This window comes from Eschrichtius robustus, chromosome 16 (assembly GCF_028021215.1).
Source record: "Eschrichtius robustus isolate mEscRob2 chromosome 16, mEscRob2.pri, whole genome shotgun sequence".
Classification (NCBI taxonomy): Eukaryota; Metazoa; Chordata; class Mammalia; order Artiodactyla; family Eschrichtiidae; genus Eschrichtius; species Eschrichtius robustus.
The window spans coordinates 4,381,506-4,406,186 of NC_090839.1; the positions used below are offsets into that span (position 1 = coordinate 4,381,506).

The 24,681-nt window shown below is 46.0% G+C and overlaps 3 protein-coding genes across 3 annotated transcripts; 2 read left to right on the forward strand and 1 right to left on the reverse strand.

Annotated features, from left to right (window-relative positions):
* Positions 1-708: 708 nt before the first annotated feature.
* Positions 709-10,527, forward strand: PRELID3B (PRELI domain containing 3B). The gene is made up of 6 exons (XM_068524580.1): positions 709-841; positions 4,749-4,917; positions 6,076-6,165; positions 6,610-6,680; positions 6,799-6,901; positions 8,453-10,527. Exons 1-6 carry the CDS (start codon positions 810-812, stop codon positions 8,570-8,572), a joined length of 585 nt encoding a protein of 194 aa, XP_068380681.1. The 5' UTR covers positions 709-809; the 3' UTR covers positions 8,573-10,527.
* Positions 10,528-11,199: 672 nt separating this feature from the next.
* Positions 11,200-15,159, forward strand: ATP5F1E (ATP synthase F1 subunit epsilon). The gene is made up of 3 exons (XM_068523866.1): positions 11,200-11,322; positions 13,425-13,551; positions 15,008-15,159. Exons 1-2 carry the CDS (start codon positions 11,291-11,293, stop codon positions 13,546-13,548), a joined length of 156 nt encoding a protein of 51 aa, XP_068379967.1. The 5' UTR covers positions 11,200-11,290; the 3' UTR covers positions 13,549-13,551; positions 15,008-15,159.
* A 3,904-nt stretch (positions 15,160-19,063) lies between these two features.
* On the reverse strand, positions 19,064-23,529 carry TUBB1 (tubulin beta 1 class VI). The gene is made up of 4 exons (XM_068565285.1): positions 23,473-23,529; positions 21,027-21,135; positions 20,253-20,363; positions 19,064-20,142 (listed from the first exon to the last, which is right to left on the reverse strand). The coding sequence occupies exons 1-4, from the start codon at positions 23,527-23,529 to the stop codon at positions 19,064-19,066; spliced, it is 1,356 nt and encodes a 451-aa protein (XP_068421386.1).
* Positions 23,530-24,681: the final 1,152 nt, after the last annotated feature.

Below are 24,681 nucleotides of genomic sequence, written 5' to 3' on the forward strand. Positions count from 1 at the left end.
TAATCCCTGGGCCAGCTGGCTTTCCACCTGTTCCATTGAGCACTCGTGCTTCCTAACTACACCCTCCACTGGGCACTAAGCACACTGTCTGATGTTAGCTTCTCCGGTGTACTCTGTGTCTCTTCTCCCCGCCGAGGGGCAAAAACCTCTTGGAGGGCAGGTGGCACGAGCACAGGGCTGACTGCCTGCTTGGCTGGTTGCTTGCTTGGTTGATCGCTTAGCTGGTTGACGATGGACCCTCCACAGCCTGGGTTGAGACAGCAGGTAGGAGGAAGTTTCTAATGGGGCACCATGAACATTTGCTCAAGGGAACCTCGAACACACAGGAGATGCCGGTGCAAGAGGGCCGATTGGATCCGTCAACAGTCCTCGTAACGCCAGGCGAGCTCGGGCCCGGCGGGAGCGAGGAGGCGAGGAGGGCGGGCGGGCGGCGCGCCCGAGAACCAGCTGAGCCCGGCCCAACTCTGCCCAGAGGTCGGCGTTCCCGCCGACGCCCGCGAGGGGGCGGACCGCAGGTCGCGTGCCGCGCCTGCGCAGCACAGCGCCCGCGCCGCCCTCGGAACTGCGCCGGCGCGGTGAGCCTGGCGCTAAGGGGCGGGGCTCCGTTGCGCCGCGCGCAAGGCTGGGGCAGAACCCAGGCCGGGATAGGGCGTGGGGCAGCGCGTCGGGACGTCCCTCGCGTCGGGCCCGATGGCGCGTGCGCATTGGGCGGCCGCCGGGGCGGCTGAGGGGCGGGGCGGGGGTAAGAGTGGCTTCTTTACCTCGCGGTGCCCTACCGCTGCCCGGACACCGCGCGGGCCGCCGGCATCATGAAGATCTGGACTTCGGAGCACGTCTTTGAGTACGTTTGGGGCGGGGGCAGGTCGGCGGGGGGCATGGGGTAACTGCGGGGTGGGAGGGCAGGCCGGGCCCGGAGTCGCGGCGAGGCCGGGGCGGCCCTCAGGAAGCTTCCAGGCGTCGGGCCTGGTTGGGGGAGCTGGGCCCGAGCGCCTCGGAGCCCTGGGGGCGGGGACGAAGGTCACGACCCCGGGGACGCCCCAGGAATGGGTTCCCAGGGGAGACGACCCGTCCGGGAGGGGGCTGGGGAAGGGGCCCTGGCGGCCTGCCTCCCGGGGACGCCCCCTCAGGGGGCGGGGGCGTCGCCGAGCACGAGGTCCCTGACGGCGCTGGGGGTGGGAGAGGCGCCCCGTTGCCACATGGGGCCTTGCTGAGCCTTGTGGGTCGTGGCCCCGAGGATCGTGGGCTGTCGAGAGGCTGGTCGCTCTGGTATCTTCTGGTGGAGTTCCTTGCTTCAGAATGTGGACTTAGGGCGAGCTCAGGCGACCACGCAGCGGACCTTTTCCGGCAGCCCGTTAACCTGAGGAGTTAGAATTTACGGCCTTGAAATTGGAGTCCAAGGTCCAGCTCTGGCTCCAGCAAGCTGTGTGATCTTGGGGTTACGCATTTTCGTCTGAGACATGGAAGACGACGACGGACGGTGTCGTCAGGGCCTGACAGCGCTGAGATGTCTTTGAGGCCACGTTCATTAACATCTGTTGGTTAGGGAGAAATGTTTGGTAAGGAAAATAGGCCTTACGCCAGTTGGATGTTGGGAATTAAATTCCCTTCTGGTTCCATGATTCATTGTACAAAAGAACCACGCATTTATTCGCCTGTATCATTTTTGCCCGAACGAATTGTTGATTGTTTGTCTCATCACTCTTTATTGACTAATCTTTTTTTCTCTCACCCATTTGAAATGCCACCTTCCTCCTAAGACACTTGTGATTTGAATTTTAATCCATTTCTGAGCTATCTGTTCTATCCCAGTGGTCTGGCTGTTGTTGCCACACTGTTTTAATTTTTTTAGCTTGGCAATATGTTTTAGTTTATTTCCAGGGCAATGTTTAAAACAAGTTGTAGACTTTTCACACACTCAGTGAATCAGACACATGCAGGAGTCCACTGGATCCTGGAAGGTAGAGAATGTTAGAATCAGGGGGCAGATTTCTTTTCTCCCTGATGTTTACAATCTTCCTGGGGGAAAGAGCCTAAGTTTGTAGTCCTTTCAGTGTTCTTTAACCAGGTCACATTTTTCACTACTCAGTTTCAGCCGTTGGGATCATGGATGATTTCTTCTTTGCAGTTCTCTTCTGGGTTTCAATGCTTGAGAAGTTCTTGGCACTGTGTGTCCTTAGAATTTTCTTCCTTAACGCTTTTCTCCCTAGCTTGTTTCCTACCCCTCCTCCCCACTCATTCGGCCCTTTTCTTTAATGTTTTCCTCTCTTCTTATCCTTCAGTGTAAATGTTCAGTGAAATTCTGTTGTTGGCCTTCTTTCATTTCATCAGGGACTATTAGTCTTTCTCTTTTTGTTGCATGCTTCTCTGAAATTTGATGAAAGCTCTGGGACTCTCCTCGCAGAAAACAGACATTCACATAAATGCTCTGTGTGTCCTGGGAGAAGAAGCCCTGATCCTGATTCTCCCCAGATAATCTGGACTTTTTGATCAGGGTCCCAGCTGATACACACATTTCTGGCACCCAAATCTGTACCTTGGGCTCCAGTCTTTCTTGAATTTAAAATCCTTATTTTCAGGTCTTAGCAGGGTATCTCTACTCACATGTCCTGCAGGCTCTTCAGACTCAGCATCCCTGAAAATGAAATCATTTATCTCCCCTCTCAAATTTTATGCTTTCCCTGTGTTTTCTATCTTAAGGGTGTTACTAACTAACAACGTCTAAGTCATCATTCTGAGTCTTTCCCGTCTATGACTTTCCAGTGCTTCCTTCTGAGGCCTAGCATGTAGTTGGCATCAGTTGAAGTCATTCATTGATTCCTTCAACAAATATGAAGGCCCACTAAGTGCCAGGCACTGTTCTTTGGATTGGTTCCACTTTGGTAAATAAATCAAGACACTGTTGCTGCCTCGGTGGAGTTAACAGTGTTCCCCACCTCGTTTTATAGGTGAAAAAATTGGACAGCTCACCAAGCACGACCAGGTTCTACTGACTGACTGTCCTTTGGGGCCATCTTTGAATGTCTTGCAGTGTGAAGTCTTTTCACATGATTTCATTAATTCAGTTAAAGTGAATTACTGGAAGATTGTTAATTGTAACATGCATCCTTTGTGATTTTTGAGCTAGTCGTGTTTTATAAAGCAGTCTTCGTCCTAGCTAAGTCAACGTCAGTGTTTTCAAGTTGGCTCAGAGAGGAGAGAAGGACTGACTTACAAATAATGCATAACCACCCTGAAGCCTTGCAATTATTAATTTTTTCAAGGAGGTGGGGGAAGAGATAAGTGCGTGGAAGCCACCTCCCCATGGTATATGACTAGATGGAGACAGGGAAGGGTTCATCCGATTCTCATTTTAGATAGTTTCCTTGGTAACAATCAGAGTGCTTGGCCCCTATCACTTCTATTTGTGGGGACTGTTTAGCTTTATGAAGTAGCTCCGCTTATATACCTGCACTGTTTGCTGAATAAGGCTTGAGATTAAAAACAGAATGGGGTTCATTTCTGTATAATATTAGAGCAAAAGTGAAGGCATTAAGAGTGATGTTACTGGTTGTCCAGGGTTTTGCAAAATGAGTGGGGCTGAGATTTTCCTTTTGTCCACGAAAAGTTGTCAGGCTTAGTTCTCTGAAAAGTTGAAATAGATTACTGCCTACTTGTTTTGCTTTTATTTTATTTTTTTTAACATCTTTATTGGAGTATAATTGCTTTACAATGGTGGTGTTTTGCTTTTCAAAAAATAAAAAGTCATGCTGTGTGGTTTATCGGTAAGTGTAGTTTGAAACACCATCTCCAGATCTTGTCTTTCCTTTCAGTGAAGACGTGTAAAAGCAGTCACTTTTAAGGCTCGTTGTAGTTAATAAGAAGCTCATTTGAAATGGATATCTTTGGTACAAGCATGTTGTTCAGATAAGTTGTGAAGAGAACAAATGTACATCACATTTTGAATCACCCAAGTACATGTGATTTTTGAAGAATATAAAGATGCTGCAAGTTCCATGATACTATTACCATCTCGATCCTAGATGACAAGCAAATGCTTATTAAGAGAGAATATTAGAAAGTGGCACGTTAGGAGCACCTTAAAAAAACATTTTATTGTATTGAGTGACCTTTTCAAAACAAATCAGAATCACTCTTGAGGAAAGTAATAGATAAAGATTGACTGGAGGGGCCATTATTATTTATTACCTTAATAGAGAAAAATACATGTTTAATATTATGTTATTTAAATCAGTAATGCTTTGGATCTTTTTGTAATCCCTATGAGAATTTGTAGTGCCTATAAGTTCTTTTGCTCTTGTTACTTCTTTATGGCTTCACAGAAGTGGGGTCAGACAAAAGAATAAATGGTATAATAGTAATATTTTTTGCTGTTTGTTTCTGTAGAACATAATTGTAAAACATTTTTATGAGACAGTAGTTCTTAGAAACAAAATTTACATGTGAGAGTGGACAGTGGTAAGTAGAAAAGATGCTGTAGGAAACGGCACTGCAGCGCTCGGGGGGTTATTCTAACCTGTCGGCATCAGCAATGCCACATAGCCTGCGTGCTGAAAAAATACTGAAATCTGCACATGAGCAAAATGTAGATTGAGCCTCCCAAAATCATCTTTCAGTCAACGTTTCAGAAAATAACCTTCCCTAGGTAAATTAAGTAAAGTTTAATTGTAAAGACTAATTTGATGGGTTATAAAAATGGTTTAATTTATATGCGTATTTTTTAATGTTTGATTTTTTATTCCTGTCGGCAGCCACCCATGGGAAACTGTTACAACAGCTGCAATGCAGAAATACCCAAACCCGATGAACCCGAGTGTGGTTGGAGTTGATGTATTGGACAGACACGTAGATCTCTCTGGAAAGTTGCACAGCCATAGACTTCTCAGCACAGAGTGGGGACTGCCTTCCATTGTGAAATCTGTAAGTGTGTCTTTATTCCTGAGGCAATGTGACTGCTGTAGAGAAGTTTTCTAAACGACATTATAATTTCAAATAGGTTGTGGGAGCCGATTCTGAATGTCATTTTTGCATCAGTTCAAATTGTATTATAATAAACTTGAGTTATGAGTGTATAATGAATTGGAAATATTATTACAGTCTTCATGAAGGCACCCGATAAAACCTCCTGAAGGAAGCCAGCTAATGCTCTGTAATCTAGAAGTTTTATTCTGCATTTCCTACTTTGCCAGCAGCTTAAGATGTGGAAGCAGTGGTCTGGTGCTGGTTGTTAGCTGACAGTTGCTGTGGTCAGTGGTGGCCGCGCCTGTTAAGTGAGGAGCATGGTCTCACTTTGCTGCTGCCGTGTTTGTTCCAAGATCTGGTGCTTCTACCTGTACATTTGAAAGCAATTCTGTGCCCTTTCAAGGGAGCAGGCTTTAGTGAGCCAGTTTAACCAGCAAGAAAGTGGGGTGCCAGTTTATCGTGATGGGAGAGAACCCTGGTGTAAGTGGACCCAGTTGTCTGTAGAGGTTCTTTTTCTAGAAAGTGGGCCCCCTCAGAAAAGTAAAGTACACATTTTGCAACGATTTGCTTCCATTGCACACGCCACGGCACTAGACGGTGTGGACGCAGGAATGAGCAGGGCTGGGACTGGCCTGGGACAGAGCGCAGGGAGTGACCCTGGATGTGCTGTGTTATCTTCGTCCTGACGTGGCTGGTTTTCTGTCTGGAGACCGGAGCCACTGCGTCCTCTCGCTTGGGCTGCGCTAGGAAAACACTGACAGACACTCCAAACCTCTCCTTTCTCCAGATGCCCTGTTTCCCGAATAGTCGGGCTCACTGCTCCACCCTCAACCTTGGCAGTTCCCAAGTCCTGCCTTGTACTCTGTGCGCTCTCAGCGGCTGGTTGCTAATCGCCTCTGCTTGTGTCTTGGGCGTCTCATCTCCTTCGCGGTGTGTGAAGTCCTTTTACCCTTAAACGGGCCTCCTTTCTGACCTTTGTCGCTTTGCCATGTTTTTTATGAAAACAGATTTTTGGTTCAAAATATTAACACATTTTTTTACCTTCACATAAAATATTGATACTCTCGTTAAGAAAGCCTTCCTCCTCTGATTACTAATTCTGAATGTTTTACTTAGCTTATTGGTGCAGCGAGAACCAAAACATATGTGCAAGAACATTCTGTAGTGGATCCCGTAGAGAAAACGATGGAACTTAAATCTACTAATGTAAGTCTGGACTCCCTTTTGTTTTAATTTTAAACTATTTGGCTTAGTTTTTTTCTCTCTTTTGTAGTTGGTACACAAATGTATGCTCTTCAGCCTGGTTTAGGAAATCAGTACTGAGATGCTGCATTGTCTCTGCCTGTTTGCAGCTTAGCCTCAGCGCTCTAATGAGCCTGCCTGTTATTTCTAGGAGACAGCACTCAGTAAAGTGAATTTGGCATCATGTGCATGTTATTACTATTATGATGCTTTTGTCAAATTTATTATTTTTTTGATAAAAAGGAAGCAATGAATAGTGAAAACTTCTTTTTACACAGTAATATCAAAGTGGTTTATTTGCTGCTGTTTTGTATATTTAGCTAGCAAGGTTTTGGTTTGTGAATTAATTTTGGAAATATTTTTAATCTTGGTTTCCAAAATGATTTGACTTTTTTTTTAATTCTATAGATTTCATTTACAAATATGGTTTCAGTAGATGAGAGACTTATATACAAACCACATCCTCAAGACCCAGAAAAGTAAGTGAAAAATATTTTAACAAACCTATTTTACAGTGTGTCTTAATTTTTTTAATCGAATATTTCTTTGAAAAATGAAAATTACATCCTGAAGCTGTGTAAATGTGTTCTGTTCCAGAACTGTTTTGACTCAAGAAGCCATAATTACCGTGAAAGGGGTCAGTCTCGGCAGTTACCTCGAAGGACTGATGGCAAGCACGATATCGTCAAATGCCAATAAAGTAAGTAAGGCTGCTCCCCGCTTGCTCTTTGTTTTGTTTGTTTTTCTTTGGGGGGGGTGCAGCGCAGGCTTGCAGGATCTTAGTTCCCCACGCCCCCTGTGGTGGAAGCGTGGAGTCTTAACCACTGGACCACCAGGGAAGTCCCTCCCTGCTTGCTGTTATTCCTGGGTCTTGTTTCTTGGAAGCGCTGTCCTTGTGAGCTGACTCTGAGCCACTGCAGTGCGAGGTGATGTGGGCAGTTGCTGGCACGGGCTCTGGGGTCCAGCCCACCTGCGTTCACGTCCCAGCTGTAACTCTGACCAGCCTTTCACCTTGGGCAATTAATTAAGTGAACCTCTCTCTGCTTCAGTTTCCTGTCTGCAAAGTGGAGATTAATCACCCACCTTACAGGGTTGGGCGCGAAGAGTGAATGAGATAATATGGGAAGCCTGTAGCCCTGGGCCCAGCGTGGGGGAGGGGGGGAGCCGTGTAGCAGTGCGTCGCTGTTGAAAGCATAGATTCCCAACCTTTTTTTCATTATCGTCTCCCTTCACGCCCAGGTCCACTGTAGATATTTTTCCCCTAATTACCCCCACCCCATGAAATTATTTAATACTACAGATTATATCTGTAGATATAGATAAATGGATATATGTCTGTGCTTTACACATGAAAAAAGTGAGATTTTTCTCCACTGCCCCCCAACTAATTTTTGCCTGATTGAGAATGGATGATTTAAAATAAAGTAAGTTCAGAGAAAGAGATGCCTGATGTACTGTTTTATAACACATGTTTAATATAATCATTCAGCAGTCAAAAGATATTCATAGATGCCTTCTCTGTGTCAGGCAGAGTGCTAGGCTAGACTGGGGATACAGCGGGGAGCAAAACAAACGTGGTCCCTGCCCTCGTGGAACTAAGAGGAAGGCGACATTAATCATACAACACATCATTAGGAAAGGAAAAGTACAGAAAGGTATGACAGTGTTTAATGAGTGTTCAGTAAGTGATGCTTCTGCTGAGTTCTGAATGAGGGGTGGGTAGGCTATGAGGGGCCTGCTAGGAAGCATTCCAGGCAGAGGAGCTACGTATGCAAAGGCCCTGAGACAGGAAGCAGGAAATGCTCCTGTTCCGTCCCTCAAGGAACTGCACAGGGTCCAGGAGAGTGGTTGAAGTGGAAGTCAGGGCCCAGAGCCTTCAGAGCCTCGTACAGGATTTTGGTTTAAAATATGGACATACAAAGAAAAAAAAGGAGTTTGACCTCACCCCAAAAGGGGAACCATTCTAATCATAAATAAGTAAAACATCACTGTCGTTTAATTGTAGATTCTTTTGAGAACATCTTTTGCAAAAATTAAAATTAAAATCAGTATATAGATCAAGCCAGTTTCTCAAGGCATTTGATATTTGGTAAATAACATGAGAGAAAAAAAAGCAAAGGTAAAAACAACCTGTCCCGGTGAGGTTTAGTTATGCTTGTACCGCTTCTTGTTACTTCCTGATGTGCCGTTTATTTGACAGGTGCCTTTGCTCTCACTTGGTAAGAATAAACATGTTGGATTTTTTTTCAAGGGCCGAGAAGCAATGGAGTGGGTAATACATAAATTAAATGCTGAAATTGAGGAATTGACGGCTTCGGCAAGAGGGAGCATCAGGACACCAATGGCAGCAGCAGCATTTGTGGAGAAATGATCATGAAAGTTGATAACACCCAGTTCCCCAGGTCTCTACGAGCTGGCAGTATATTTATTTGTTATTTAAAAAATACAACTATATTTTCGGTAGAATTGTTTTTTTAATAAGCTGAAGAAGGACTATGTGACTTGATCAAAACAAAGAGGTGCAGGGTTTCTAAATAAAAGGGATTGGCTGAAACTAGTGTTGTCTGAAATGACTGTCTGATTTTGAGGATTCCAGTATTTATGTAAAAATTTAACAATTTTTGAGAAGTACTAGAAAATTGGTATTGGCTGATTAAACCTCCTTAAGGTAGAATTTTAAAGCTTTTCACGCATTGGAACTCTACCTGTCTTTGGACCAACCCCAGAACCAAGCAGAGCCACCTCTTACATACCCACCACTGCCCTGCAATAAACTTGGAGAACTTGCATGAGGGAACTCACTTTTAAAGGAGAAACTGTATAGTTTTAAAAAGACATTAATTGTATAAAATAATTTGCTCTGCTATAAACCACCATTAAAAGTCACAATGTTTTAATTTGGTACTCAACATTTTTGGAGTAAAAATTATCACGAAAGTAATAAACGACTCCAACAAAAATATATTTTATTGTGTTAAAGAGTACTGTATTGATTTGCCAAAGTTTTGTAACTTAGTAAAGGTATTACCTTCCTTGGATCTGTACTTTATGACTTAGTATGCTGTGTCGTGGGCTGGTTATGTTAACTGAAAAAATAAAATCATTACCAGAATTTTGCAGCACTCTAAACTTAAACAGAAGAACAGCTGTTCACATCTTTTAGCATTTCATATTTGCCTAACTTATAAATTGCCATGTGTCAAAATCGTGGTTCTGTAATTGCTAAAGCATGATATGTCAGGTTATTTGAATATAGTTACTTTTTGAAGTAATTGTGACCACAAAACATCTTTTTTATGTGAAGAGCTGTACATCATTTGAAATTACTCGAATGATGTCTTGATCTGAAGCATAAATCCCAGGGACTGAATGTTTTTAATAATACCGTGTCACTGCGGGGGATGGGGGCGGTGGAGAAGAAAAAAGAATAATAGGGTGAAAAAAGAGCATTGACCTAAACTAACCAGTATGTGAATTGCTTTGCAGCTTTTATTTATGGGAAATCCTTGCTTTGGATGCCAGTGGGCAGCTGCAATCTGAAAAACAATCCAGTAAATGTTGTTTTGTTTTGTATTTTGTAGCAGGCAATTAACTATCAACCACTAAATAAGAATATCTTTGATACTGGGAATTGTTGCATACAGAATATTTTTGTTAAAAGGTGATGAGCTCTTGCCTTTATTTCACAGTACTTAAAGTGACAAACTTCTAGTCAGGTTTCCTATAAAAGAAACCAATTAATATGTGTACCTAAACCACAAAAATAGTATACCAAACTATTTGAAAATTATTGTTTTTCTACTTAAAGTATTGTTTAGCTTGTGACTTCTTAGGACATTTGTAAAAGCAAGTTAAAGCCAATAAGGTTTTTGATTATTTTTTGTAACCGGAGATGGTTTTTACAATTAAAATAACATTTCAACTAAACAAACCATTGCTAAATAATATTTAATAAGTTGCCTTGTATAATTTCTGAACATTATACTTGTTCTGAAAAGTATAAGAATACCCTAATGATAAAAAGATTTCTAAACAAAATTTTATCCTGTTTGATTTTTTTTACTCTGATCTAATGACAAAATTCTATAGATTTTCATCTTCCAGTGTAGTTACTTTTCGTTAAGTAGCTCGTACGTAATGGCTTTTACCTGTTAAAATATAAATAACATAGCAGGCATTCGAGAGGACTAAACTGGAGTAAAGTGTTCATGGGTTAGAATTGGACTCTTGGACTATGGAGCATATTATCCTGTTTAATGTTAAAGATGGATCTTGTATGAATTAAGAAAAACCTTCCTGTTAATAAAAACTTCCGTTTAACTATGATGTTTTTCCTGATTATAATTTCTCTTTAATAACTAAGGAGCAAAAGAAATGTTGTTCCTTGTAAGAATTCACCTAATTTCCGCGCGCTCGAGCCGGCTCTGCGCCGCGAGGTTGAGTCTCTTAAGTTGGACGCGCTGCGCCTCCTCCCCTCCTCCCTCCGATGTCCAGTCCATTCTCCCCGGCCAGGTTCTGGTGCCCCGGGCCGGCCTGAAACCCTAGGGATTGTCGAGGGGCGTCTCGTTTTAACTGTTAACTCGGGGCGGACGTGCTTGAGTGTTGTCAACATCAAGGTCGGGACGCGGCCATCGGGTCCGGGGTCGGGGGCGTGCGCCCCGACACCGACCTCGACGCGGCCCCGAGTCTCGCGCTCCCGAAGCTACGCGGTCGCGCGTTCCCTCCTGCTCCCCTCTTACCCCGCCGCCCCGCCGCCCCGCCGCCGCCCCGCCGCCGCCCCGCCCCGTAGAGCCCGCGGAGCCAATAGGAACGCGCGGCCGGCCGGCCCGCCCGGGGATTGGCAGCTGCGGCCCGGGCCGCGCGCCCCCATTGGCTCGCGGCGCCCGGGGGATTCTGCGACGAGACGGCAGAGGCCGTGCGGGGGGGCGGGGCGGCGGGGCGGGGCGGGGCAAGAAGCGGTGGGATTGGCAGGTCCGGAGCTCCGCCCCTTCCGCTTCTCAGGGCTGACCTTCCGGCAGCCGGCTCGCACGCTGAGCCGACCTTGACGGGTCCTCGCGATTCGGCCCGACGCGCCCCCTCTCGCGACATCATGGTGGCGTACTGGCGACAAGCTGGACTCAGGTAGGGCCGGGCGTCGGGAGGGGCGGACAGCTGGGGCGCGGGGAGGTCCGGGGCGAACCGGGGTCGGAGGTCACGCCGGGCGCGGCGGGGGTGGGGGTGGTCCCGGCGAGTGCTGCCCCAAGATGGCGGCCTGCGGACGGGGAGGCCGGGGTCACGGCCGTGGGATGCGGGCGCGCCGGGGCCGAGCACCTGCCCGCACCTGCCGGGGGCGCCGCCGAGCACCTGTGCGCCGCCGTGAACGCGCTCGACAAGTGCCGTGTCTTCCCGAGGATGGCGTTCTCGCCCGCGGGGCCTTTGTCCTTTGAGTTACACTCGGTTGACGTTCTAGAAGTAACAGAACCACATAAAACTTGAGAACTCGAAGGAGCGGAGAGAGGTCTCTGGAGGTAACCACGGTCACCATACCTGGCCGTTCCAGCATTAAGGTGGGGCCTTTTGAAATGGCACACCCATTTTTTTTTTTTTTTTAATTAACTCCTGTTGCTCTCAGGTTTCCTTATCGGTAAAACGGGTGAAAGCCCTTGGTAAGGTGTAAAAAGCTCTGCCACAAGGTGAGTGGTGGCTCTTGGGAAGCCAAACTATGGAGCCCACTGGAGGACGTGGCTTCTGGTGAAATGGAGACACCATGCATTTAGGTGTCACACCTGGTTTCTTTGCCTGTGCACCCAGTTGAGCTGCTCACCTGGCTCAGGTTAACACACCTTGTTACTTGACCAGATTAAGTAGCACCTCCTAGTAGTGACCTTCTGTGGGTGTGTGCCTGTGGGTAACGCACGTGTGTCCTGACTTCCAAGGTCAAGCAGAGTTTTGTACAGTTGGAAGGATGATGGTCCCAGTCAGAGGGACCATGTATTAAGCACCTACTACGAGACAGGTGGGGCAGTCCTGCTCTCCACACTTTGTCTTTCCTCCTCCCTACCACCAGTGGGGCAAATACTGTTATCCTTCTGCTTTGTTCTATTGTTTTTACAGAATAAATTAGCCCAAAAGATGGAACAGCTTAAAATTCACCAATTAGTAGGAGTGGAAGCAAGAATTGGAACTCCTACTTCTGGCCCAAAAAAACAAACCTGAAACATGAGGAAATAGTCGCAGCCCCCTCCCCTCTGTCCTTCCTGTTTTCAAAAAGTGTAAAAAGTGAGCTGACATCTTTTGGAAAATAAGATGTTGATGGGAGTCCATCTACCAAACAGGAAGCAGGCTGTTAGATATTTTGCTAGAATTGCTGATGTTCTATAAGGACTTCTCAGTTTAATTTAGAAACCTTCGTTGGGAAGTATTTTCAATGGCAGACCTGAGAAGCAGAATCCAGTATTCTCAGGAAAATCTTTAAATAATCAGAAGTAGAGCTGTTTTAATTCAAAATAGTTTTTTTTCTCTTTTAATTATGTATACTTTACCTTGTAAGAATAATAGAAGAAAAAATTTTAAATAGAGAACTGGAAAAAAAACCACTCATATTATACCCTCTGTTAACATTTAGGACTGTTTATTGTGCTGTGGGATTTTTTTCTCTAATATATGCATCTTTTATTTCAAATTAATATGTATTAAAGAGAAAACACTGCAAAGAAGAAAAAGCAAAAATCACCTAACCCCAATTAAGACTTTGATACATTTCTTTCTGCTCTTCTTTTTCTTTGTATAGATTCCTTTTGCATTAGTCATTTTTTTTAATTAGTTAATTAATTTGTTTATTTTTTTGGCCGTGTTGGGTCTTTGTTTCTGCGCACAGGCTTCTCATTGCGGCGGCTTCTCGTTGTGGAGCGCAGGCTCTGGGGCGCGCGGGCCTCAGTAGTTGTGGCTCGTGGGCTCTAGAGCGCAGGCTCAGTAGTTGCGGCGCACAGACTTAATTGCTCCGCGGCATGTGGGATCTTCCCGGACCAGGGCTCAAACCGAAGTCCCCTGCATTGGCAGGCGGATTCTTAACCACTGCACCACCAGGGAAGCCCTGCATTAGTACTTTTTAAAGTTCAGTTCTACAATGATGTACAATCCAACGAAAATGAAAAATATAGGAAGAAAAACAAAAGCACAGTCACACAGCCAGTCTGGCTGGATCATTGATAATTAGCTTTATATTGTCTCTCGTGTTCCTCCAGCTACATCCGATACTCCCAGATCTGTGCAAAAGCAGTGAGGGATGCACTGAAGACGGAATTCAAAGCAAACACCGAGAAGACTTCTGGCAGCAGCGTAAAAATTGTGAAAGTGAAAAAGGAATAATCTGTAAGTTGCTGGTGGATTTAGAGAAAGAGTTGCATCTTAAGTTTTTAGAGAGCTTTTAAAAATCAGAATAATTTTAGTTCTGCCTTCTGTCCACATTTGGTCCATCAGCACATTTAGAAGTTAGTTAGTGAGATGATAATGTCAGGCATACAGGTTGTGGAAGCCCCATGGCATCATCAAAGAATGTCATTTCGAGGCCCTGACAAGCAGAAGTAACTGCCACGTTGATTTTCAGTTCATTGAGCAGTGCTAGGTAGAAAGCCATCTTATTTTAATTAAACCTGTTTCATGTGTCTGCACAAAATCAAATAATTCGGAGGATAAACTCCCCACTTTTATAATTGTTATTGGAGTTATGTAACAGTTCAGGAGCATGAAAAATTACAGTTCTTTGAGTTTTTATTTCCCCCACATCTGCTAATGTTCTCACAAATCACTACTTCCCGAACATAGGGCTACAAGTACAGGCAAGGGTCCTGCTATTTTATCAAGCAATAAAATCGGCAGGACCCTGCAGTGAATACTGTTTTGCTAAATTTATGTTTTCAGAGTTTGGTTCATTTTACTTCTGATGTTGGCAATGCAAAGTAAGACAGTTTCGTACAGTTGATTAGTTCAGACTTTTGTGTTCCAAACTACTAAAGTAAAGTGATTTGATCTCTAAACTGCTTTCTTGACATCATTATTTCGAAGATCAAGCGAGGCAAATTACCAGAAAGATGTTTTTCTGATTTAATTTTCTTGTTTAGCTTTAAAAAAGCTTCAGACCCGCAGTTGCAGGGAAATGTGATAAATAGTAATCCTTTGGCAGCTTGTGGTTATGAGCGATTTTACTTATTGGAACTGTCTCTCGTAAGCACTTTTCATTTTCATTTTGAATTAGTAAATATTTTATTACAAGTCTGGAGATGCGGTGTTGAGCCCTTTTTCTGGGGCTCTCTGTCTGATCTCATAATTCTGAGGAATGAGACCTGGTTTTAGGTTGGGTTATTTTGTTTTAACAACGAGCTAACTGAGAAAAATCACCCAGCTTCTGCCTGCAGCATGGCCGAGCCAGACTCGGCATCGAACTCCCTCCACCTTGTAATGTGCTTTGGGCCAGGAAGTAGTGTCCAGCTCCGGTAAGCACAGCAGTGACCATTCCCTATCCATCGTGCTGGGGACGCAGCCCCACTGCCGCAGCATGGGGGATTTAGCGTCTTTTAAAGGCAGAGTGTTTCTTTCTTGCGGGGAGAGTGTTTGGTTTTACTTAGCAGGGAAGTGCCTCTTCGGCTAAGGCAGTGCATGTGAACCTGCACATTTTACAGCTGAGAGCCAGGGTTTATCACCAACCGAGTGAACTGGATCTGCAGTCATATTATACTGCTCATTATAAGGAAGTTACTTTCCCTATTCGCGTTGGATTTTTAAGAAAACATGAAGGACTGGCAACGTGCTATTTCTCTTTTCCTCCTAGACCCTGACTACAGCTTGAAATGCTGCATGTTCATGGTGAAGATGTGTGGGCACGTGTTATGGCAGATTGAAAACGCTCCCCCTTCGTGGAAAAAAAAAAAAAACCTATCTTGTTCATAGATGGACAATGCCAATAAATTAAAGTACAGTTCACTCTTGCTGTTGGTTTTTGGTTTCTCTCGGACTTTTTCTGTTTGGGAACTACCACACAACTGCAGGATTATGATCATATGAACCAGGGCTTTTTAAAGGAGAACAGTGAATTCCCTGGCGGTCCAGTGGTTAGGACTCCGAGCTTCCACTGCACAGGGCACGGGTTCGATCCCTGGTCAGCGAACTAAGATCCTGCAAGACGCGCAGCTGAAAAAAAGAAAAAAAAGTCAAAGGGAGAACAGATATCACATCTAGTGACCAGAGGGATCCAGGAGACATTTTGAAAACGTCTCAAAAGAGAAGGTTCTCTTCTTCGTAACATAATTGACAGAATTGGGTGCCGTCATTGAGGCTGTCTTGCCCCTTATCTTTGAATTGCAGATGTCATGTCAGAGCAGTGGGTTGGGGTCAGGGGTGGGGCGGGTTGTCTGCTGGCTTCGTCCTTCTGCGCAGGCAGGCGTATCCAGGGGGTGCCACTCTGCAGGCTGAGTGCGGATAATTGTGGAAAGCATAGATGAGAAGAAGAAATACTAAATTGTAGTATTCGTTTTCCGTTCACTTCAAAGCTACCGAGAAGTACTATTGTTGAAATTCACTAAACACAAGATAACTTTTCACATTGTCTTATAAGTGAATCTTTATATTCTGGGAGCACTTCTCATAGGAAGTGAGGCAAAGCCACTCAGGAACTTGCTTACCCAGTTGATGGCCGAGCTGACGTGATAATCTAAGCTTCTGGACTGCAGGTCTAGGGCGTGATCATTACAGCAGGTGCATGGTGTTTTCATGGTGATTCATTTACCTATTAAATATTTAGGGTTGAAGAATTGTTGCCAGTGGGGTGTTTTTCTCTTTCTTTGAAACTTGAAGGCACTTGTTGGGTAAAACCCCAAAGTTTACAAAGTTGCAAAGTTAACTGTTTGATTTTTACCCACTTGTGGAGATAAGAGAGTTACACTTGGACAGGAAATGTTGAAACACCGTTCAGCTTCTGCCCCAGGACAGGTTCTCAGCTTGGTACTTAAGCTAACAATAATTTATCACGGCCACTCCGCCATGCCGAGGATGAGTGCAAGAAAACGCCTTTGTTGTTGGCTTCTGGAGAGGACTTCCTGCCCTGGACACTTGACCTACAGGCTTTATCTCGTTCTTGGCATGGGGCACATGAGGAGGAGATGCAGGGCTGGACAGAAGCAGCCTACGAGCCCCTTGTGCCCCTGTGCCTCAGGCTGTTGTCCTGCTCTTTTGAAGTCAAGGCCCCTCAGTTGTCATGCTTCCGGTCCCCACAGTTAAGGTACCAGGAGGCATCTTTCATTACAGGGACAGGAATAAATGGATCACAAGGCTGTGGGGCCTCTTTGGTAGCAGGCAAGTAAAGTAACTGATAGGCAAAGGGCTAAATTCTCTCCAGCCAAGTTAATTAGGAGTCATTTATTGGGGAGGCAAATGGGATAATTAGAGACGAGACTTAGGGACAGGGCTTGTGGTATGGAAAGGATTAAAAGTCAACTGAGTAAAGGACAGATTCACTGCTCAGTAAAGATTCTTTGAGGCTCTTTCTCTGTGATTAAAAAATCCTGAACCGATACTGTGATGCCCTGCCTCATGCCCTGCTGGGAGCTGGCAGGACCACTGTGTCCGGATTACCAGGGGGCCCTGATCAGATCTTGTTGCGGGTATTTCACTAACCACCTGAGTGATTTGTGAGGGATTCAGTCTCTTCACTCAAGCAGTGTTCTTGTGTGTGAAGTGAAGGAATCAGACAAGCTCTAAAATTCGGATTCTACCGTCTTGGTCTCCGAGAGACCAATGTCGCTGTAGCAACTGTACAGCTAAAGGAATAGGCTCTTCAAAATCAAAGGGGACAGATTTCTTTTGGTTTCTAGTGTTTTTTTGGTTTTTTTTTTTTTTTTTTAATCTATTTCTACCATACGAAAGAGTAGGATGGTGAGATGCATTCTGAAAATATTTTTAACTACTCACATTAATCAGTCTGGACGGTTAGAATTCCAAGAAAAGGAATTTATTTAGTCAGAAATAAAGCAATTTAGCCATTGAAAATTGCATTTCTTTTTATTTTAATGATTACTGTTGAGCAAACAAAAATCTTTACAGTAATATAAATTAGCAGGGTTTTTTTTTAAATATAGATCTTTGTCCTTTCTTGCATCTATTTAATTACCTTTTTAGATTTGAGAAAATGAAAAAAAGTGCTAGAGGAATCATGTGTGTAAATTCTTATGTAATCACAGGTTATAAGTCTTTTTAGCATCTAAGGAAGTTATGAACTTCAGACTAGGAGTAGTTCAGGTGCAGTTCCTTAAATCTACTTTTAAATCTACTTTTGTTTTTAGTGCTTTTTGAACCACAAGTAGAAAGTATTTTTTTTTTTTTTTTTTGTAATTCTGGAAATAGAAGACTTGTCATGATACCAACAGCGAGACTTAATTTTCTCTTGGTACATGTTTTAGTTACTTCCTCATGAGACATAGATGAAAAGAGTGAAGTTTCTCAAAATGAGCTGCTGTCACCCATTCACCGGCTACCTCATTACTGCAGATTACAGAGCAAATCCAGTTGCCTGCAAGTAAATATTTCCTCCTGTCACCAGCTACCCATGGATCAAATAGGACAGCTCCGTGGTAATTCTAGAAGGCCATTAAAACCCTTACGGCGCTGGAAGGGATGGTAGTGCTGTATGTCAGGAATAGGTAAACTGTAATTAAGAAGTTATGGATGATCTGATTACGCTTTTGTGTATCTGGTCCTGTTGTAATGTGAGCAGATTAAAATCATGTAATGGTTAAAGCTGCATCATCATGCAAACATTTATGGCAACTTCTGCAAATTAATTTGAACTGTAGAAGTTCCCTAATGAGACGATGTCCTCCGTAACCGCAAAGGACAGCGCAGCCACCGCTGCTCAATTCCTCCGGTTGCCGAGCGCGCCTGTGCCCTTTTAAAGAACAGAGCAGCTATAGAGAGCTTTCAGGAGGTGATCGCCGCATGAAAGTGAAATGGGCATTTCGAAATAGCCTTTACAAGGAAAACCAAAGATGATGATTAATGAATTCCCAGAATCAAACATTAATAAGAAACTTAAAAGTATGTAAATACACGTATGTTAAAAGCTAGCTCTTCAGACATAAAGATCAGAGGACTGGAGTTGTCGAGTTTTGCTTGTCGTTTTTTGGTTTTTGGTTTTTATTTTTTTGCCCGGGTGTTTGAGGGAAGGAATGCCACTCTCCTTTCCTCCCTTTTGCCCTTTGCAGTTGGTACGTTGAAACATACACACGGTCTCCACAATTTACTAGTGGACGCTGAAGCCCATTTACCTCTGCGAACGTCCCGCACACCAAGCAGTCACCTGGCTTTTCTGGAGGCTGGCAGGTGTGAGCAGGTGGGCTGCAGGCAGCGAGTTAAGAGAGAACCTGCAGGAAGAGCCTTAGCAGCCCGGGATGCCAAGTACAGATCCCGGGATGCTTACCAGCGTAGCTAAAGCGTTTACAATTTAACCTCAACTGCGGTGGCTCCCCACGCGTCCACGTGTGGAGCCCTGATGCCTGGCGTGGTGCTAGGCATACAGCAAATAGCCAATCCAGATCTTTAAACAGAGGGAGCGCTTTACCATAAATTCACCTGGCTATTAAAAAGAAGCGACTAGAGTGGGCAGGGACTATGAAGCTCTTCAAGGTTAGTCGGTGCCAGCAGAAGACCCTACTGCCCATCAGTACTGCCCCACCCGCGCAGTCCTGTGTCGAAGCTAATACTGGGTGGCTGCGTGTGGCTCGCGGTGCTGCGGTGCGGAACCGGCCGGGGACGGCCGCGGGGACTCACTCCTCCTAGGTGAGAACACTGGACGTGACTCCACGCCGCGGCCGGCCCCGCACAGCTTCTCTCGTGGTTAATGCCCCTTATCTCCTGGTTCCGTTTCTGCCTCCCCCCCGACCTCCTCCTTCCCCTCCGGAACTGCTTCGGCATCTTGAAGCTGTTGGTACTCGGACACCAAATCCTGGATGTTACTCTCGGCTTCGGCAAATTCATTGATGTCCATCCCCTCGCCCGTGTACCAGTGCACGAAGGCCTTCCTCTTGAACATGGCCGAGAAGTGCTCGGAAATCCTGCCGAAGAGCTCCTGGATGGCCGTGCTGTTGCCGATGAAGGTGGCCGCCATGCTCAGCCCGCGGGGCGGGATGTCGCACACGGCCACCTTGACGTTGTTGGGGATCCACTCCACGAAGCAGCTGCTGCTTCTGGTCTGCACGGCGAGCAGCTGCGCGTCCACCTCCTCGGTGGACATCCTCCCCCGGAAGATGCAGGCCACGGTCAGGTAGCGGCCGCGGCGGGGGTCGCAGGCGGCCATGGTGTTGCGGGCGTCGAACATCTGCTGGGTGAGCTCGGCCACTGAGAGCGCGCGGTACTGCTGGCTGCCCTGGGCCGTGAGCGGCGCGAAGCCGGGCATGAAGAAGTGCAGGCGCGGGAAGGGCACCATGTTCACGGCCAGCTTGCGCAGGTCGGCGTTGAGCTGGCCCGGGAAGCGCAGCGACGTGGTGACGCCGCTCATGGTCAGGGACACCAGGTGGTTGAGGTCGCCGTAGGTGGGCGTGGCCAGCCGGAGGGTGCGGAAGCAGATGTCATAGAGGGCCTCGTTGTCGATGCAGAAGCAGGCGTCCGAGTTCTGCAGGAGCTGGTGGAGGGACAGCACGGCGTTGTAGGGCTCCACCACCGTGTCCGACACCTTGGGCGAGGGCATCACGCTGAAGGAGTTGAGGATGCGGTCGGGGTACTCCTCGCGGATCTTGCCCAGGAGCAGTGTGCCCATCCCCGAGCCCGTGCCCCCGCCCAGCGAGTGCACGAGCTGGAAGCCCTGCAGGCAGTCGCAGCCCTCGGCCTCGGCGCGCACCGCGTCCAGCGCGCTCTCCACCAGCTCGGCCCCCTCCGTGTAGTGGCCCTTGGCCCAGTTGTTGCCGGCCCCAGAGCTACCTGCGGCACAAGGGACTCGGTTAGCCCGCCGGGGTCGGGGGAAGGGTGTCGGCAGCAACACACAAGGAGGCGCTCCCCTCTTCCCGCTGGAACCTTCCAGGAAAACCTACCGTGGACAAAGCTGTCCGGTTGGAAGAGGGCCCCCAGTCGGCTGGATCGGATGCTGTCCATGGTTCCAGGTTCCAGGTCCACCAAGACTGCTCGGGGCACGTATTTCTTACCTGCGTGGGAAAATAGGAAGAAGTCAGCCAACTGCTGTTTTTCTAAAGGTTAACGTTGCATCAGAGTAGACCCTTGTGACACGGGTCCAGAAGAAAAAAGCCCTCCTAGAAGGTGTCTTTGGTAGAAAGACTGGAAATCATATCTTGGACTGCAACAAAATTCACACAAACAAATCTGTAGAATGCTGCAGAAATAACTTTCTCCATCGTTGTCCGTTTTGTTTGTTGTCTTGCCAATGACAGGGATTTTGTTCCCATTGGAAATGATTCTACTTTTTATTTGAAAACCAGAAAGGGAGAATTCCCCAGTGGTCCAGTGGTTAGGACTACCGCGCTCTCACTGCCGAGGGCACGCGTTCAATCCCTGGTCGGGGGACTAAGATCCCACGAGCTGCGCAGCACAGCTGAAATAAAGTGTTTTAAAAATTAAAAAATAAATTAATTCATTAAATAAAATAAAACCCAGAAAGGAAGGCCGGGGCCTAAACTGCTTGTGTTGAGAGTGTGCCCCCCCTCCAGTGACCAGAGACCAGTGACCCTCCAGTGGGCAGTCCTGCCCTCGGTCACTCGGGACGTCCCCCGTCTGGCGTTCTGGTCTCGCGGGACCTCCTCTCTCTGCCGCGTCCCTGGGGCTGGTGACGGGGGCCGACAGTGAGGGCCTACCATGGGCCTCGTTGTAGTACACGCTGACCCTCTCCAGCTGCAGGGCGCTCTCCCCGCGGTAGCTTCCGGCCCAGTCGATCCCATGCTCCTCGCCAATCACCTCCCAGAACTGAAAGCAGAAGGAGGGGAGGTCAGTGTCCAGAGGGACCCCGACGAGCGCCAGGTCGGCGACAGCGCATTGAGCAGAAAGACAGGAAGTGAGGGCTCCTGGGCCTGCTTCCCTCCCCAGCATGATCTCGGGGGCCCTTTCCCTAACTGCCCACCCCATGGCGTAACGTACTCCTTACTTACCTCTGCTCACCATGAAGTGAAGACTGAGCTTTATGTCAACCTGAACTGCTTCAATAAAATGTCAACACATAAAATATTAAATTGGATTTTGCTCCTAGTAAATGCAGGCCCTAGTGTACATTAATGCTGTCCTTTTAGAATTTCACATCAGAAGCGTATCTCTAGTTTGGCCTTACGGTGCTTGCAGCTAGTAAAGTATAGATCCCACTACGTGAAAATAAACTGAATTCTTATCTGATTTCACAGTAATATCTCATTTCACTTTGCAGATTTATTTTCATGCAGTTTTCCCAAAAGCCCATCACTAAGACACCTATGCACGCTTTTAGACTGTGTGCATTTGGATGATCAGGTATGCACTCAATTCAAAATTATGCATAGCTGTTCTCTTGTAACTATCTGAAACATACTACACTTTCAATCACATTACAGTATTTATTAATATAGGTAGGTGCCAAGCTCTTTATATGGAATGGAAACAGTTACTGAGATAACCCCTTTTCATTACCCTGAAGGAGCACCTAGTAAAGTGCAATGAAAATACATTCATTTATGTTAAAATCCCCAAGGGTGTTTTCCCAGCCACATCTTGTAAATGATGGCTCTGATGTGGCCTTGGTCTTATGAACAAGATTACTTTATAGTAAATTATCAGCACTCTTCAGGGTGTGGGAAAAGAAAGAAATTTAAGTTCTCTCACACCACAAATTAAATGTGTCTTAAAGTTCTTATGGCCCCAAATAATAAGTAGTTGCTGGGATCTGGATTCAGAGCTGAGACCCTGTCTAGACCCTCCACTCCCTCCTGGGGTCCTTTCTCCATCTTATCTTCCAACTTCAGAGCAGTTGGGGCCCGTGCCTCCCACTTCTCTGTGTGTTTTAGTTTTGAACGTCTTATCACTTGGCAAGGAAGGATGACAACTCCTTTGCAAGCAGTCATTTTCTTTGCCCCAGGTCTTATACACCTGTATTAAAAGACTTTCATTTTTTCATAGCTGAACTAGTTCCAATAGCCAAAAGTCAGAAACAATCCAAGTGTCCATTGACAGATGACTGGATAAACAGAAGGCAGTCCCTCTATAGGATGGACTATTATTCAGCCTTAAAAAGGAAGGAAATTCTGACACCGGCTACAACAGGGATGGACACTGAGAACACGATGCTGAGTGAAATAAGCCACTCACAAAAGGACAAACACTGTTACATGAGACACCAAGAGCTGTCAAATTCATAGAGACAGAAAGTAGAATAGCGGCTGCCAGGGGCAGGGGGAGGGGAAATGGGAAGTTAGTGTTTCATGGTACCGAGTTTCAGTTTTGCAAGAAGAAAAGCATTTTGGAGATTGGAGGCACGACAGTGTGAATATACTTAACATTACTGAACTGTACGCTTAAACATGGTTACGATGGTAAATTTTATACCATTTTATCACATTTAAATTTTTTAAAGTTTTAATGCAATTAAATTTTTAACGCAATTCGTACTAGTAAAAGTAATTTCAAAATAGCAAAGAGACAGTTGTTGTATAGTAGAACTGATCATCTTAACATTAGGGTTGGAGACCTTGGGCTCTGGCATCTGTTTTTTTAGCATTGGCCAACAGTACCAGGTATTTTTTAGAAAACTTTAAGGGGGAAGGAGAAAAACTTTTATATTCCAGAGGATATATTTTAATTATTTCTGCTGCTGGACCCAAAAAACTTTTAGGTTTACCTCTTTCATTTTCTGTTGCATTCGAAATAAAATAGTAGTTGATCTTTTTTAACTTTATAACGTAAACATGGGAGGGAGGGAAAGATATCTTAGTGATACAGTGTAAAAATTTTCCCAAGAAACTTTGGAAAACTGTTTTGAGACAACTTACTGGTTTTAGTATATGAAAAGTTCATTGCTAAGGTGATCAAAGTAAAAATAGTTGACAGGTGTATTATACACATGTAACTGTCAACAAAATTAACATGAATTAAATTAACCCTTTAAGCCTTTACTATTTCCTGGGTTTCTTGAACTACAGGTGTCGTTTAGTAAGTCAGATACCCGGCAAGCGCCTCCATCTGCTGGGCTCCCGGTCCCCCCTGCTAACTTAGGGGGTTTTTCTGAGTTGGCTGCACTGTGGATCACGGAAAGGCCAGCACTAGTCATAGAACTTTCCTTACCTTGGCTCCGATCTGGTTGCCACACTGGCCGATCTGAATGTGTACGATCTCACGCATCCTTGCTTTGTGCCCAAGGGCAAGATCTTCACAGGGTCCCCAGTCTCTGGGAGAGCCGCCCGTCACCGCTCTGAGCCCCACACAGCTCTGGTCATCGCAGCGATGGGACCAGCTGACCAGGCTACCTCCCAGTGTGACCCGAGGGTGTGTCCAGCCCAGAGGCCCAACCCCAGCCCTCCCCCTATCGTCCTTGTGGAGGGGGAGTTTTTTCCTCTCCCAACACGGAATATTGCCTGGTCATTTCCTAGAGTTCAAGACCAAAGGCTGCCGTTGTGCAAGGTGCGTGGAAGTCTGGCACCAGGCCTAGGCCTTCCATGGTGGACTCTGGGCACCAGCGCTGGCTCCGGGCCCCAAGTTGGTGAGGCTCCTAGCTTACTGGGGTGACCAGGACCACCTCCAGAGAACTTTCCCATCCAAGCCAGTTGTATTATTAGAAATCCTGTTGTCTAAACGCATCGCTTGACAGATGAGGCCACGAATCCCAGAGCATGAAGTGGCTTCACTACAGTCATACATACAACCACTAAGACGTCTCCCCACCCTCCCTCAAGAACCTGCCATGGCTCCCTCGCCTGCAGCCGTGCTTCGTCTGAAAGCCACTGGTGGCGCTGAGGTGACTGTCTGGGGAACCCGGGTGGACAGTTTTTACATTGTATACTTGGATGTTAATAGAAAAAAGTGACTAATATGTGTAGTAGTAAAATGATAATAAGAGAAAGTTTGCTTTTTGAACTTGACCAAATTTGTCTGGGTGACATGGGATTCTTGGGAGTTTGGGAAACCACAGTCAAGACGTAGAATCTAAAATCCCTGGCTTGGGACTTCCCTGGCGGTCCGGTGGTTAAGACTCCACGCTTCCAATGCAGGGGATGTGGGTCTGATCACTGGTGGGGGAACCAAGATTTCACATGCCGCGAGGTGTGGCCAAAAAAGTAAAAAAAAAAAAAAAATTAAAACTTAAAAAAAAACTTCTAAAAAATAAATAAATAAAATATACTCCCCGGCTTGCCATCAACGCCTTTGCTAACCTGGCCCCAAGCTTCCTTCCCAGCACCGCCTCCAAACTCTGGTCCTGAGAAAGCCTGTATGGTGACGGTTCTGGAAGACACCTCCCTTGACGCTGGGCCGTTGGGTTCTCAGCCCACGACTGCT

What these genes read in the sequence shown, in the direction of transcription:
- PRELID3B (XM_068524580.1), top strand. Translation starts at nt 810, where the DNA reads ATGAAGATCTGGACTTCGGAGCACGTCTTTGA. An exon ending in ACTTCGGAGCACGTCTTTGA is followed by an intron (nt 842 to 4,748) that starts GTACGTTTGGGG and finishes TCCTGTCGGCAG; the next exon opens with CCACCCATGGGAAACTGTTA. An exon ending in CATCCTCAAGACCCAGAAAA is followed by an intron (nt 6,681 to 6,798) that starts GTAAGTGAAAAA and finishes GTTCTGTTCCAG; the next exon opens with AACTGTTTTGACTCAAGAAG.
- ATP5F1E (XM_068523866.1), top strand. Translation starts at nt 11,291, where the DNA reads ATGGTGGCGTACTGGCGACAAGCTGGACTCAG. An exon ending in TGGCGACAAGCTGGACTCAG is followed by an intron (nt 11,323 to 13,424) that starts GTAGGGCCGGGC and finishes GTGTTCCTCCAG; the next exon opens with CTACATCCGATACTCCCAGA.
- TUBB1 (XM_068565285.1), bottom strand. Translation starts at nt 23,529, where the DNA reads ATGCGTGAGATCGTACACATTCAGATCGGCCAGTGTGGCAACCAGATC. An exon ending in GCAACCAGATCGGAGCCAAG is followed by an intron (nt 21,136 to 23,472) that starts GTAAGGAAAGTT and finishes TTCTGCTTTCAG; the next exon opens with TTCTGGGAGGTGATTGGCGA. An exon ending in ACCGGACAGCTTTGTCCACG is followed by an intron (nt 20,143 to 20,252) that starts GTAGGTTTTCCT and finishes CTTGTGCCGCAG; the next exon opens with GTAGCTCTGGGGCCGGCAAC.